The following is a 15,435-nucleotide window of genomic DNA, read 5'->3' on the forward strand; positions in this document are numbered from 1 at the left end:
GAGCAAACACCGTGGGTATGGATGTGTCTATGTTGCATATTTCCCCAACCTGCAGGCATGGAGAAACCATACTGCTCATCTCCTCTGGAGAGTTACCTTGTCTCCTGGGCACCAAGAGCATTTTTCCTGAAGAAACTATCCACTAATCTTACCAGGTCTCTCCGATCCCCTGCTACTGAGCAATCCCCTCCACCCCCCAATCATTGCAACAGCCATTCATTAAGTAGCAGCACTTCCCTGTAGCTGGAAGAATGATGTTTGTTGTCTGTTCCTTTAAGAGCTATCTTCCTAGAGTAGCTCTTCAAGGAACAGTTGTAATAGAAACAGTTCAATAAAACTGATACAGTGACATTATATAGGAAATTCCAGCTACTTGTTTGTGAACCTTGGAATTGAAGATAATTTTTCTGGGACTTTCACAAACAGTGTTAGGGTGAACTGCAATGCTGTTTTAATGTTGTTAAAACGTAGCAAAGCAATCTCTTGGGTAAACTCTTCTAAAGAGAATTTACAGCTTTTGTTTGTGCTGGAAACAATGACTCTCTGATTTTTTTTCAACCAAAGTTGAAGGATTCAGATGAGACACCAGAGGGCTCCCTTTTCAAAGAAATGTCTCTAATTAATAATGAAGAAAAACAGTAATGCACTTCAAGGAATTGTATCTGGATAAGGATACAAACAGCTCCACACCCACTGTTTAAAAACATTAAGATAATAGTAAAGGTGTCTTATTTCGATATCACCCAAGGCCAAAAGATTATTGTGGGGGAGGTGGTGGTTACTTCTCGGAGGCAGGAGAAAGGCTATTAAATTGGAGACAGAATCTTGCACTTTCACTTCTAACTCTATAGTAATCCAACTAATGAGGCAGTGACAAGAGAAATGTCAGCTCTCAAATCGGAAATCTCTACAAATGAGTACTGGATCACATCAAAAATGCAACAAAAGCAGCAAATGAATAGAATTTTTTCTTAAAAATTAGATTTGAGATGATGAGAGTAATTTTAATCTAACTTGCAAACCAAGAAACTTAAAGAATTGTGCTACCCAGATCTTGCATCTCCATTTGATATTAGTATCTATTGACTAGAACTGGGAGTAAAATCCTCTTCCTCAGCAACTGACTCTTCCCATTTACGAAATGTTTACCAGCCCCTTCTTTCATCTCACATTCATCTTTTCATCATTTAATCTCCGCAGCCTTCCAGTCTTCCCTTTTGTTCTTTCCATCCCACCAAACCCTCTTTGCATCTTAAAATTTGTATTTAAACTTATCCCCACTACCTTAATCCTCAACTAACCTCATTGACTTGCTATGCACCTAATAATTGCTTCTCTCTGCCTTTTAAAACTTGGTTCCTACCCAATTCCTGCTGGTTATTAAACTGCTTACTTTTTTGAAACCATCACAGCAAATTTTGTGTGTTCTATATATGTTTTCGGTGCACACTATGCTGCAGATTAAATAGCAAAAAGAATGCTGTCTTTTCTTTGGACCGGCAGGGTATGGTACAAATGCATTATTCAATGGACATCTGTGATTTTGACCTTGAAGCTACCTCAGATTAATGTGGTCACACTGCTTGCAGCACTGCTAACAGTCCTTAAATGCCTTGTGGCAAACCATATATATTTCGCAAGCATTATTTATGTGTTGAAGATTTCAATAAAGATGCTACCCAGGAACCAAAAATGGTTTCCTTGACATTCACTTATTTTAATTTTAACCACCAAATTACTTTTTTTCCCTGTAGGATTTGCATTGCTTGGAGGGCACCCATGTTTCCTTACAACACAAGATATTCATCTAGGAGTGAATGAGAGTCGTAAAGACACAGCCAGGTTAGTAGCAACATAAAAAATTAAAGAAAATGGGTAAAGATAATACAGCATGATGCTGAATGTGTTACGGTAATAGAAATTACAAAAAAAAAACCTGCCTCTAGGACTGAAGTGAAATTGCAAGGGAGTATCTAGAATGCAATACTCTTCAGAATTTGTGGTCTTTAATAAAAACAAGCCATAGGAGTAAAAAGAAGTGACAAATAACATTTAAGTATCAAGAGAGAACCATGTGTCAGGTTACCTCTGCATATATCATCGGATCCCAGTTGATGAGACACATGCAAAGCAGTAATTTTCTCTTCTGGTTGACAATGCAGCAATAAGAAAAATAGCAGCACTTCAATTACATAAAGAACAATACAGAGTGCAAATTATAAAGAATAACATCATCTAGAATTTTTTCCTTATGTAAAATCAATGGCTAAATCATATTTTACCACTTTAAATTACACTTAGCCCAAATAGTTGGAAATTGCAAATTAAAATCATATCGAAAAAAATCAGTATTTGCTGGATAAATGCTGTAATACAGTTCCTCTAATAAAAACAACTCATACCTATCATAGAATGTGCAGTATTTTAAAAAAAGTCAAAATAAAGCAGCATTTCTTTCTAATGCTTTGAAACACTAATGTTTTGCATGTGTTTTCTGAATATTGTAGAGCAAAGTTGACTTGCTTCCCGCCTACCCTCACTAATTCTGTCCTGCCTCTTTTGCCTCAGCTAAATCCTCTGGCAGGAAGGACGGTTGTTAAATATACAGCCATTAACAGTGGTTCCCAACATTGGCTACTAATTAGTGTCTGGCATTGCCGAGAGTGGCTACTTTTTGAGTTTATACAGCCATATCCTACCAACACCTCAGACATAGCAAACATTCACATGGTCAACTGCAGCATTACACAGACAGCACTGCTGCAAGCCTCGCACCAATTCACAGACTGCCCATGCTTCTATGTATTCAGCCACAATGGCCACATCACCCATACACCTTTCACAGCACACTGGCACGCTTCCCTCTGTCTGGTAGGAGACGGTGGTGTATAACAAGAGACAGCTGGAGATGATTACACATCCTAACCTCCAAGGAGGAGGTTGCATTGACCATCGTTTGGATGTCTCTTAGTGAGGCAGTCACCCGTGATGATGCTAAAAATGTTCTAAGACTGCATCCTCAGACCTAATCCTCCTCCTCCCATCTGCCTCTCCTTCAACCCGACACTCTTTGGATTTACAAGCTGCTTATGGTGCCAGCATATACCTCCTACTTTACCTCCACATTGTTCCCATGGCACAACTCTTATGCCTTTCCACTTTCCATCTACCCAAAAATATCAGGGTAGGAAGTGCATGGACAGTAAGAAGACTGTGAGAATGAAAAGATATCTTCACTTGATTACGTACTTATGGCAACTAGGTTACTGATACTGAGTGTGACCTAGCAGAAAAGGTAGAGGAAGAATCTGCAAGTAGTGAGCTGGTTTTCAGCCAGGACGGGGGTAAAGAATAGTGCTGCTCCCTGTTTCTCGTTTGACAGAATTACACATTAGGTCTGCTGCAGAGAACCCCTTTGATAACTTCAACATGGCAGGGTAAAGAATTTTGGGTTCTTTAGCCACGTGAATCATTGAAATGCAGATATAGTTAATTGTACTCTTGGCTTATAACCAAAAAATGTATTAGACACATTGAGTGGATACATTGATCTTGGTGCCTATATTCACACAGAGTATATCATTGCATTGCTGCCTTTTTGTTTTATACTAAGAAGTAAAGCAGCGTATGATGGGGCTTTTTGATCATTGTTTTTCTTCTTTGGTGATTGCTTTATTGCTGCTGAAATGTTGTGTATAATGGGTGAAAACATGTCATGAAAATAACTGCATCAGTCCACGGAATGGGGGCCTCTTATCATGGTTAACTGGACAAATCAGATTAGCTGCTTCAGGTGCATAGAATATAACCCATCCAGCCATTAACTGGCTGCATCTTGTTGAGTGGAGTTGGCAGTTCTAATTAGAGTCAGAACTGTACAGCACAGGAACAGGCCCTTCGGCCCACACCGAACTAATTAAACTTGGAATTAAAAGCCAAACTAAACTAGTCCCTTCTGCCTACACAAGTCCATATCTCTCTATTCTCCCCCCACCTCCCCAGCCCCACGGCATTCCAGGCACCCACCACTCTGTGTTTAAAAAAAAAACTTGCCTCACCCATCTCCTTTGAAAGTCACCAACTTTCAGTTGTTTTAACCTCAGTAAGCCTCAGAGTCCCATGCAGGAATGGCCCAAAGCAATTCCAAAATTGACTGAGTGACAGATTTCCGTGCGTTTGTCACTTAGTTCCATTCCTGGACTCCACCAGTGGCAGTGCCCCACTTTGCTGGGGAATATCCTTCAGTGATCCCAGGCTAGTCAGACTTGGCTTCGTATCATATTTCCCATTCATTTGAGTTTAGGAGGTCAAATGAAACTAATGTATCTTATTTTTACTTGTTTGATTAAGTTGTAGTATTCATCAGAAACATTTATATTTAAAAAAAACTGAATCACTTTTCCCACTATGATAGGAAGCAGAGTTCCACTCCCAGCTATTAATACATTCCAGGACAGAGCCTCAGGACTGGCCAGCTGAGACCTAACCACTGCCAGGGTCACGCTGGGCTTCACTAGCTGATTCCTGGGTGTGGAGGATCAGAGGGATTGGTCCTCTACATCCAGACCAAATTAGTGCTTGTGGGCGGGATGCAGCTTCAGGAAGCCGGCCAGGTTCAATAAAATCTAGCCCAATGAGTAGTTCCAATAGATGCATCATGGCAAAAGACAAACTGTATTCAACTGTTTTCTGGATGAAGTACAGGGCAAGTCTGGTGTGCTGAGTTCTGTATCAACATCAGATAACATCAAAGGAGAGCAGGACAAGTACCCAAGAAATTGGCTATTGTGCTGCATCTGATTAAATTCCTGTTACAATCCCAAACATTGAAAGTGAATGATGAATACTCAGAAAATAGATTTTATGCTCATTTGGTGTGATAAACGGGGGCTGATGCCTTATCAGGGGACCCCAATAAATAGTAAAATTAGGGAAAATTACCTTTTCAAAAAATCATTGGTGTGGTTTCCACCCTGAATACTCAGTTAAAATATAACTGGTGCAACGACTGACAGCTGCTGCCTGCAGAGATTGCTACTGCCACTTCTTTGCCACCAGGTAACATGGGAAGTGTGTCACAGCCTTGAAGGACTCTCTCCATGGCAACCACAACACAGCAATGCAACACGTTGCTGTAGAGGTGAGGCAAGCCAGGAAAAGGGAGACACAGGTCTTCAGTACGTGGCCGTAAAATTGTCCCCACAAGTGGAGTCCTATACCACAAGTGGCCCCCTGCCATGACAAGATACAGGCTCATTATTCAAGCAGAGTTTACAGCATGTCAATATTTAGCAGGATTTGGAGAGGCTGCAGTAAACACTGTGAGACCTAGCAATGATTTAACAAAGACGTGCAGTGATGAAATGCCAGCAGGCACCTGCAGACAGCAGCACACCAGCATTCCATTTGGGACCCTTTAATTCATGTCTCTTTGCTGCCTTGCTGCGGAGTTTGCTTCTTATTTCACTGGTGTTAGAAACGAAGATCATAGGTTGCACGTTTTTGCTCCCACCTTTGGCAGAGGGGCAGAGATAAGTGTGTGAAGGATACCACGCTTTACATGTGTGAAGGCTGCCAGAAAAGCATTAACCAGGCTGACTTGAATCGCACCTGGAGGTGCCTGGATGGCTTCCTGACAGGCATGACTGCTACCAGTACTGGTCGCTGTTATAGTAAAAGATGTGCAAAACAGCTTATTTGTGCAATTAGAATATATAGAAGAGTTTAATTGGTCCGGCTTTTATCCATAGATGGTTAATAAAAAATGGATATGAAGCTCAGTCAGTGTTGCCATAACCTGTTACTGTGGCTGATTGCAGATTTTGATTTGATTGCAGATATCTAATTATGAGTTTGTGGGGTAAACCTAATTTATGACACTGTATGTAGTGTCACTAATCTGTGTTCTCAGCCAAGCATTTTCAGCAATTAAGATCACAATATAAAAAGTCAGAAGAATACCATCATCGCTTAAATCTTTGTTGCTTACTTGCCCATGCCATTGAACTCACTTGTCTAAGTAATGGCTTTGCATTACTGCAGATACTCACATATCCCAGAGTTCCATGTTCCAGTGCTGAAGCCAGAGTATAAATGCACTGAATGCAAGGTGATGGTATTCTGTTGCTCAGCAACCTCCATTACAGGGTTGTGCAGTCTACTAAATCTAATAAGGTTTACTTCAGAGAACAGCACAGAGCGAGCCACCCTATATTGCTTTATACTTGCCCTACCAAAGCATCCTCAGATTTATGTTATGGGCAGTGATCAACAATGACTTCAATAGAAGGGATAGAGCATTTTAATCACTGGATCGCTATTGTTGCTGAAAATGCATTGGTTATCTTTCTTGTATATGCAATGATAATCCATGAAATAAAAGAGAATGTCAAGTACGTCTTTCACATTTTTTGTTTTGGGCTCTTGTGGCAGTAAATGTAAATGGACCAATTTTCCCAAAGAAGCATTGTCCTGGGGCACAGCATTCTGGAAGTGTGTTGCGCTGTGAGCCTGAAACAGTGCACAATTTTGCCTTTGACCATCGTTACCATGGCAAGGGCAGACATTAGGAGCAATCAAAGCCTGACTATTGCTTCACTGCCTTTTTAGGAGAGAAAGTCTAAGTGCTGTCTGAACCTTAAAGGCAGTGGCTGTATTAAAGGGCAAGTTAAATAAAGCCCCACTGGTGAACCTGAAGCACAAGGTGGAAGAATTTTTATGAGGAGAGCTTGCAATAAAAGTGGAAAGTACTTTCATGTGTGGCAGAAGCCTTGGTTTGCATGATTGTGGTCTTCACTTTGATTAAAAGGTTTTATCACCAGAGAAAGTGTTCCAGCTTCTGTACCTGGAATATAGGCAAGAGCCCAGGAGTTCCCTGGTGATTAAACAACGTTAACTTTTTACTTCTTGTAGAAGATTGCTACAGCATTTGATGGGAATAAGAAAAAGCAGAATAGGCCAACATGTGGACAGATTTTCCTGGGTTTAGTGTCCATAGTCCACTTAATGCTAATATTATGCAGAGGCAAGCTTGATATAAATGGGAATAGCAAAGGCCCAGATTTCCTGTATCAATATCAGGTGGCTGCACCTGTAGGGACTGCAGCAATATAAACTTGGAACAAGAAAATGCTTCTGCACACAGAATTTTCTGGATCGTACTGGATGTAGTTCATAGCCAGTCTGCTCCAAGAAACACGTGATCCTACAACTCCTGGGACTGTTACTTTAGGCATTCTGCACCAAGGATATTGTATCTTTCACATCCCTTCCAGATGTGGCAAAGCACTTTTTCTTCCTGTGAAACATTGCCGTCATCTTCTGATGTAAAATGTCAACATCGCTTCATTTTTTATTCATCTTATTTCTTAAGTGATCTTTCTCTTTCTGAAACCAAGCTTTTGAATTCCTTTAATTCCTTTGGCATGATTTGTGTGATGTTTGGCCTTGCAGACCAAGATGCGCTCACTTTAAACTTTGGTCTCTGAGTTAACCAGCAATTGAGATGAATCACCAGGTGGCCTTGTTGCTCTGGACTAGGGAAAGCAAAACTCAACCTAGATTCCTGATCACTGTTAGGTAACGCCTGCTGAAAAATGTATTGTAAGTTCACAGCTGGTTGGCCTGCAACACTCACTGTGAGCAAGTATTCTGCAAACAGCATTTGTTCACATATAAAAGATGGCCAAGTACTAATTAGAGTACTAAAGGTCCCAGTACCCAGGGAAACATTATGTCAAGAGCATATTTCACATGAAGAGGACAGGGAGAAGAAAATTTATGAAGATAAGCATACTTTGGAATCCTGTGATAATTTGAATCTGTTTATTTCATTTACAAGTTTGATTTTTTTTATTACAGTAACCCACGTAATTGGTTACATTGACCTAAGTATACGTGCCTTACAGTTTGGTTGACTTTGTTTGTGCAATTGATCCTATACTAGCAGATTGATCAAGAAACACCAGAACATTTCTGCAGGTCCTTTGTAAATCGCGGCCTGTCAAGGTCACCAGTGTTAGTGGAACATATCTCAGACTACACTATCTCGCCAGAGAAGCTGCTTTTTAATATGAAATTCAAATATCTTTTTCCATCTGTGTTCTGGATTCAAATTAAGCCCAACAGCTGGGCTAAGATGTTCTCATTTGAACTGTGTAAGGGGGTCCCAAGTGAAATGAGGTTAACTGGGTGTTACGAATTGTTGGTTATGAATGTGAGTTCAGATGTAATCAAATATGATTGTCACTGAAGCAGACAAAAATCTTTTAAAAAAAAATAAAAGCTTAAGATATGCTGAATTACTTTTACATTTTGATGCTTTCTAATGTTGGTTTCTATACTTTATATTGTTCGGTAACATTTTGAGTCTGCCTGATTTATTTTCTAGGGTGTTGTCTGGAATGACTGACCTGATCCTGGCCAGGGTGTACAAGCACTCTGATCTCGAGCAACTAGCAGAAGATGGTTCAATCCCAGTGATCAATGGGCTGTCAGAGTTGTACCATCCGATCCAGATCCTAGCTGATTACCTTACCCTTCAGGTATCCTCAGAGAATTGCTGATGTTTAAATTTAACAATGGAGAAAACATTATACTATAGCAGTTTTCATCAGTTAAAGGAATGAGCAAACATTCCCTTATGCCTAATTGGGAAATTGTTCATTATTTTCATTGATAAAACTCTGTGCCGACAACAAACATCCAGTCCTTTCATTTTACTTCATTTTTGCTTTAGGATCGCCACATTGTCAATATGACTAACAACCAATCCTATTTGTTTGTGGGACTAGATGGTCAGTAGTGAAAGGCAGGAAATGTAAAAGGGAAACAAAATGAAGGTTTTAATGAAGGAAAAATTAAGCTAAATCCAGAATCAGTCTATATTTTTTATTGTTACTGATTTTGATAAAAAATATTCAAGCCCTAAATTAAGTTTAACTTGTCAAGTGATGCATTATTGTCTAAGGATACAGCAGGAAATAAATCAGCTGGAAAGTTGGGCAGAGCAGTGGTGGATGGAATTTAATCCAGGCAGGTATGAGGTAATGCACTTTGGGAGGTCAAATTCTTGTAGGACGTATAGAGTAAATGGCAGGGTCCTTTGGAACATTGATATACAGAGGGACCTTTGAGTACAAGGCCATAGCTCCCTGAAAGTGCCGACATGGGTGGATAGGGTAGTGAAAAGGGCATTTTGTATTCTTGCCTTCATAGGCTGGGGCATTGAGTAAGAGTTGGGACATCATATTGCCACTGTACAAGAGATTGGTTAGGATGGATATGGTAACAACAGAGAGAGTGCAGAAGAGATTCACTAGGGTGCCTGGAATGGAGGGCTGTAGTTATAAGGAGAGACTGGATAGGCTGGGTTCATTCTCACTTGAATGAAAGAGGCTGAGGAGTGACTTTAGTGAGGTGTATAAAAGTATGAGGGGAATAAATAGTCAGAATTCTTTTTCCCAGGGGAGGCAAGTCCAGAACTAAAAAGGGCACAGATTTAAGGTGAGAAGGTCGAAATGTAAAGGAGAACTGAGGGGTACGTTTTTCATGCAGAGGGTGGTAAAAATCTGGAATGAGTTGCCAGAGGAGGTAGTGGAGGCAGATACAATTACAATGTTTAAATGGCATTTGGATAGGTAGTGAGATAGCAAAGGTGTAAAGGAATTTGGGCCCAATTTGGGCAAATGGGACTTGCATGGATAGGCATCACAGTCAGCATGGATGAAGTGGGCTGAAAGGGCCTGTTTCTGTGTTGTGCATTTCTATAATAAACAACAGGGATGCAGTTCGTGGCAAGTAGATGTAATTTTGGCAGCTTTATTTTCTGCAAAGTTTTTCAGCCAATCTCTCCTTTAATTACTGCCTGTTTCACACTGCTCTTGCTTAGTCTTTCAGTGTCACCTACTTCCTCAGAGGAATGGAAGAAATCAACAGTCTATCCCAATGGCCCTTGTCATAAGGGGTGATGCCCTCCAGCATTGAGGAACTTGTAGCAGAGCTTCCTCTTCTCATCACCAATGTTGCTACAGATAGGCGAGCTTAATTACCATTGCATTCAACTATGCCAGATTTTCATACCATTCAGCATTATTCTTTCTGATTTACTATCTCAGAACAATCTATGCAACGGATTTAGAGGATGCCTTAAAGGAGACTGCATGGAAAGAGTTGATATTCTTCGATGCTACACTGGGATTAGATGCCTTGGTTTTGATTGTCTAACAAGTCTACTAACTTTGTAGATGAAATATTGATGCAAATGCAGGCCACATTGTGACAGCTTCTGGGATAGTGAGTGTTAACTTCTGTGATCTGCTGAACATGGGAATAGAAATCATTTTCTATTCATGTGGTCAGTGGCATTGTGTAATGGAACGGGAGTACAGACTACAGCCCACTGCGCTTCCAGGAATTTTTTCATGATGTAAAGTTACAAGGCCTCCTATGCTGCTTCCACTTCTTCATGTGGAAGAAGAAACTGCTTCCTTAAGCAAGCAAAGCTTTGGTCAGTTTCCTTTAGTTGAAGTTGCCAATGTTCCCAGGAGCAACTTAAAATTATCCCAAAGCATAACAGTGCAGCATTAGTAGTCTTCTCTTCCTCAGGTGGTGTTGTGTTGCTCAGCATTGACATATCATGTCCAGAACTTTCTGCCACTGGTTAGCCACTTGCAGTTGCCACTGATCTATGTTCTAACTGCTGATGTGTAATTTTCAACGTGCTCCCAAGCTGGCCCAATAGCAGGGCCTTGTACGTACAGATAGTGTCATGTGGGAGGCCAAAATAAGCCCCAGCCATGGAAGAGTTGAATGAAAGTTGAAAGCCAGCTAAACCAGACCCCTGCCATAACCTGCAGTCAAGAACAGTACATTTCTGAACATCTCTGAAATGTCAGCAGTTCCACACAGAACTGGTAAAATGTGTGCTTTATTTAGATTGTGGTCTGGAAATACCCAGTGGGTGCAAAAGACCACTCTTTGCCTCCTTTCTTCCTTCACAAAATGAAGATGTAGAGGGAGTCCCTACCACCAGGGCAGAAGCAATTGACGTAGATTTCCTGAAAGGCTTTTGAAAGGTGAAAGAGCGGAATGAAGTGAAATGATGGTTAAATGGCCTGAAAATTGTTCTCCAAAACACAATTTTTAGGCTATTTAATTGAACACTAATATATAACAGTCTCGAGTGACCTTCGCCATCTAATCATAATGATGGACGGATTAATTAAATAATCAACGCACAAGTGTGATGAAAATGTATGCATGTCAAAATTATATCACTGTAGCTTCCTGTGAGTACCTTCTTCAGATGTGCTTCCTTTGTCTTTATTTAATCTTTGCTCCTAGTTCTGATGAAAGGTCATCAATCTGAAGCATTAACCCCAGGTTTTTCTCCATAGATGCCACCTTACCTGCTGAGTGCTTTCAGCACCTTCAGTTTTTATTCCTTAACCTCTGGTTGCTGGTCTGCCCCCTTTGAGCTGCTGCAGCCATTTGAAAGCTGTAGCAGCAGCAGGAGATTAACTTCTCCCCCAGCCCCGGTGGAGGGAAGCAAATAAGGTATCAAGTAGTTATGGAAGATTGGCAGAGTTAGAATGGATTCACCCTGGCAGGTAAAAGTACAGATGTACTTCCTGTGGAAACCTCACCTGTGAGGACAGTTTAGTCTTATATCTGTGGTAAAAGCTTCAAATTTAGGAGGAGAAACGTTCTTCAGAAGATACAGATTGTTCTGTGTAGTTTAACATTAATCCTGTAAATGTGTTTTTAGGAACATTTTGGCTCCCTGAAAGGTCTGACTGTGTCTTGGATAGGAGATGGAAACAATGTGTTACACTCTTTCATGATGAGTGCTCCTAAACTTGGAATGCATCTACATGTTGCTACTCCTAAGGTATGCTTTCAGATGTAAGAGTTGCTTCCACTGAAAAAATGACCATGTGGTAATTCATTATAGAGATCTGCTTGTATAAAGTTAAAACCCAACCTGATGCAAACTCAACCATGGCCAGTCTGAAACTGACCAAAGCCCATGTACTTAATTTTTCTATACCTGACCTAACCATCACCATTAATACAGAAATCCCAAACCGCCAATTAATCTGTTTGAGAATGAAACACTAAATATTGATCAAGAAGAAAGAACATGTGTGCTAATACTCAGCAAATGAAACTGACCTGAATAAAGTATTGAACCAGGCTGACATGGCACAGCCCAACCCAGCTCCAACCTGAATGTTATATCAGAATGTGCCCCTAATCCAACCATGAACTCAAGACATCTAGTCGGGTTTTGTCAGGCTCAGGATCGCCAGCCAGCACTAATTCATTGTAACAAATATACAGTGATCTTGATGGTAATCATTTGCATATTCTGCAACCATATTAATGCCTGCATGGAAGATAGGAAAACCTGTGACCTGTTGAAAGAGTTATGACTGCTACAGGGAAGTACAAGATGTAGACTCACCCAAACATCACCGCAAATTTCACCGGAACTATAAACCAACTCAGTAAGTATAGGGACAGAAACAAGCAAGGTACTTGCAGGTTTTACAGCTTGCTGACTGGTCACTAATTGCACCCAAAACTCTCACTTTTTGTCTGGCTAACAATGTGGAAATACATGGTTTTAAAACGGGATCTTCATGAGACCATTGTGACAACCCATCCCTTTTTGTGTTTTCTCAGGTCTCCCCTTTCCTAACCTATATAGAGGGGTAAATATAATGCACCATGTCACTTGTGATCTTGCTGCAGTTATCTTCCCTTGTTGCTCCACATTCGTAACGTAGCTGTTGACCTGACCACAGCAAAGCTTTTAAGTTAGATTGGACCTAGAATTGCCATTTTCTAACTTCACACATAAGGCAACACATTTATTTTTGATAATAAACTAAGGTTACAAATGAAGCATTTATAATAAACTAAATTATGTACAGTTAAAGTGCAATTTTATTCACTTTTTACAGTTCTATAAGGAGGATTTTTCTTTACTGGGTGGGGTTTTGTTTGTATTGGCAATCGATCTTCAATGAATCTTGAGATCTAATATAATTCAGCCTCAGTTTCCCTCAACTGGTGCTTGGAACAGGACTGCTTGGTCACCCAGATGGCAGGCCTCCTTAACTTAAGTCCAGCAGGTCTTTGGACAGAAACCTAGTGCCCATAGGTGAACCAGCTGCTGTGGTATTCCAGCCAGAAGAATATATTGATGCACGGTGAGGGTCAACTTTCAACAAGATAAGGAACCTAAGCAACAGATGCCTGGACATTTGTAGCAAATTATTCCTATCCTTGAGTAAAAACTAGCATTCAGGAAATGGAGTAAGCTCTGTTCATAGGATCATTATCATCATTATGTGCCTGAAGTAGCTGCTTTCTTGCCCTCAAGGAAGTCAGTGCAACAGTACTACAAAGTCAGAGGTTAATCAGTTCTACTTCATGAGCATCACTAACACTGGCTACTCACAATTTATTTTACCACTGGCATATAGTATTCTGTTCAATCCTTACAACAGGATCCAACAGTGTTCAGAAGACAAATATGAATGAGACAAATTCTCAGTCATCTGGTTAGAATTACACAGTTTGAACTCAAAATCTTCTTAAACCCTATTAATTATTGTCTGTTATCAACATCTCTGCTTTGTGGATTGTGACTGAAAGACTGCAGACCTCTGTTTAATTCTTTGTGAAAACATGTACCATCATCAAAGGAGAAAGGTATATAAAACTATTTTCTCTTTTATAGTGTTTCGAACCTGATGCCAATGTCACCAAGTTTGCTAAGTCATTGGCTGAAGAGGTAATTTCTTTTGTTATCTTTTGATATATATTGTGAGGATTTCAGGTGTCAGTAATCTTTCCATTTTGAGGATGAAGTTGCATGTTTCTAAAGAGTTTTTCCTTTTTCATTTATTATTGATATTAGTGTGGAACCAAGTTGTTCTTCACTAATGATCCTCTGGAAGCAGCAAATGGAGCCAATGTTCTGGTAACAGACACATGGATCAGCATGGGACAAGAGGAGGAGAAAGCAGAGAGACTGAAGGCATTCCATGGCTATCAAATCACAATGAAGGTGGGGCATGTGAAATCTGAAAACTGTAAAAGAAAGTATGTTAGCCAGTTTCTCCTCATCATGTTTAATAATGATAATTATTTCCTCTATACTGCTTTTCTCCTTCAGTTTATAACTACTTCTAATCCTTTACCTCAGTGCACACATCCTCCCCCTTACCTCTATGATAACTGGATTTTCAATCAGAATTTTATTAATTTTGCTAAGATTGAACATCAGTTACTCAAATTTGGTTTTATCTAATACTGCATTTCACCGGTGCTGCCAAAGGCAGAGCCTTCACAGATTTTCATATGGACTTGTCAATCACAGCACTCTTTTTCATCTTGGTTTGTGATAAGGAGACTTTGGTTTTGGTCATGGATGGACTAGTTATACGATTGAACTGACCCCTAAGGTCTGCTTACAAAAGATGAAAGTAAAATCATTTTGCAGGCAGAGCTGAAAGATGTTATCATCTGTGAGCTACTGAGCACCCTGAGTTAATACGTTAAAGGAGTAGCATTCAAGCCTGCAGAACTTTGTCCTGATGGCACTTTTAAAATCTAAGTTCCTTTTCAGGTTTTATGACAGTGGCAAGGGTGTGAATGGAATTGGCTGGATTAAAGCTAAGATGTTTCTACATTGCTTCATTGTCACAAACCTACGAGGAAGCAATAGTAGCCAATAAGTCCCAGAACATGCTTCAGGGGTTCCATGGAATAGTGTCCTGGTCCAACCGTTTTCGACTGCATCATGAATGACCTTCTCTTCATGTTTGCTGATGATTGCGTAGAATTGAGTTCCATTTGCAACTCCTCACACTATGAAGCAACCATGCTCAATGCAGTAAGACTTGGGCAACATTCAGGTGCGGGCTAAAGGAATGGCAAGTATAATTCATGATGCCTCACAGCACCTTCAATTAGAATGACCATAATCAAAATCTGAGGGTAAGATGTTCATCTTTCACCATAAACTTAACAGGACAGCCACATAAATATTATAGCCACAAAAACACATCAGGGCCTGGGTGTTCTGCACCTCACAAAGCTTTTATTCAGCCTAACAGGAGCAGGTTTAGGAATGTGATGAATACTTTACATTTTCTGGATGTGCAGTAGTACCAACAACACTTAAAAGCTTGATACCATTACAAAATAGATCACTTGTTTGGCACCCCAGCTACCATCTACACATTTGCTCCCTTCACCAGCATTGCACCTTGACTGTACTATATAGCATCTTCAAATGCCTAGAAGGAATTTGCTAAGGCATTTTTCTTTTAACAGTATCTCCCAAACCCAGGAAGGACAAGGGCAACAGACACATGGGAATAAGGCACTGTTCTGACTGAGAAGTATTACAGTTGTAAG

The 15,435-nt window shown here is 40.3% G+C and overlaps 1 protein-coding gene across 1 annotated transcript in view; it reads left to right on the plus strand.

Moving 5' to 3' along the window:
* Positions 1-15,435, plus strand: part of otc (ornithine transcarbamylase) — a 41,289-nt gene that overhangs the window by 21,174 nt on the left and 4,680 nt on the right. Inside the window, 5 exon segments of the mRNA XM_052013908.1 lie at positions 1,755-1,842; positions 8,390-8,543; positions 11,768-11,890; positions 13,751-13,804; positions 13,931-14,080. Of these exon segments, the coding sequence (XP_051869868.1) occupies positions 1,755-1,842; positions 8,390-8,543; positions 11,768-11,890; positions 13,751-13,804; positions 13,931-14,080 (569 nt within the window).

This window comes from Pristis pectinata, chromosome 4, assembly GCF_009764475.1.
Source record: "Pristis pectinata isolate sPriPec2 chromosome 4, sPriPec2.1.pri, whole genome shotgun sequence".
Lineage (NCBI taxonomy): Eukaryota > Metazoa > Chordata > Chondrichthyes > Rhinopristiformes > Pristidae > Pristis > Pristis pectinata.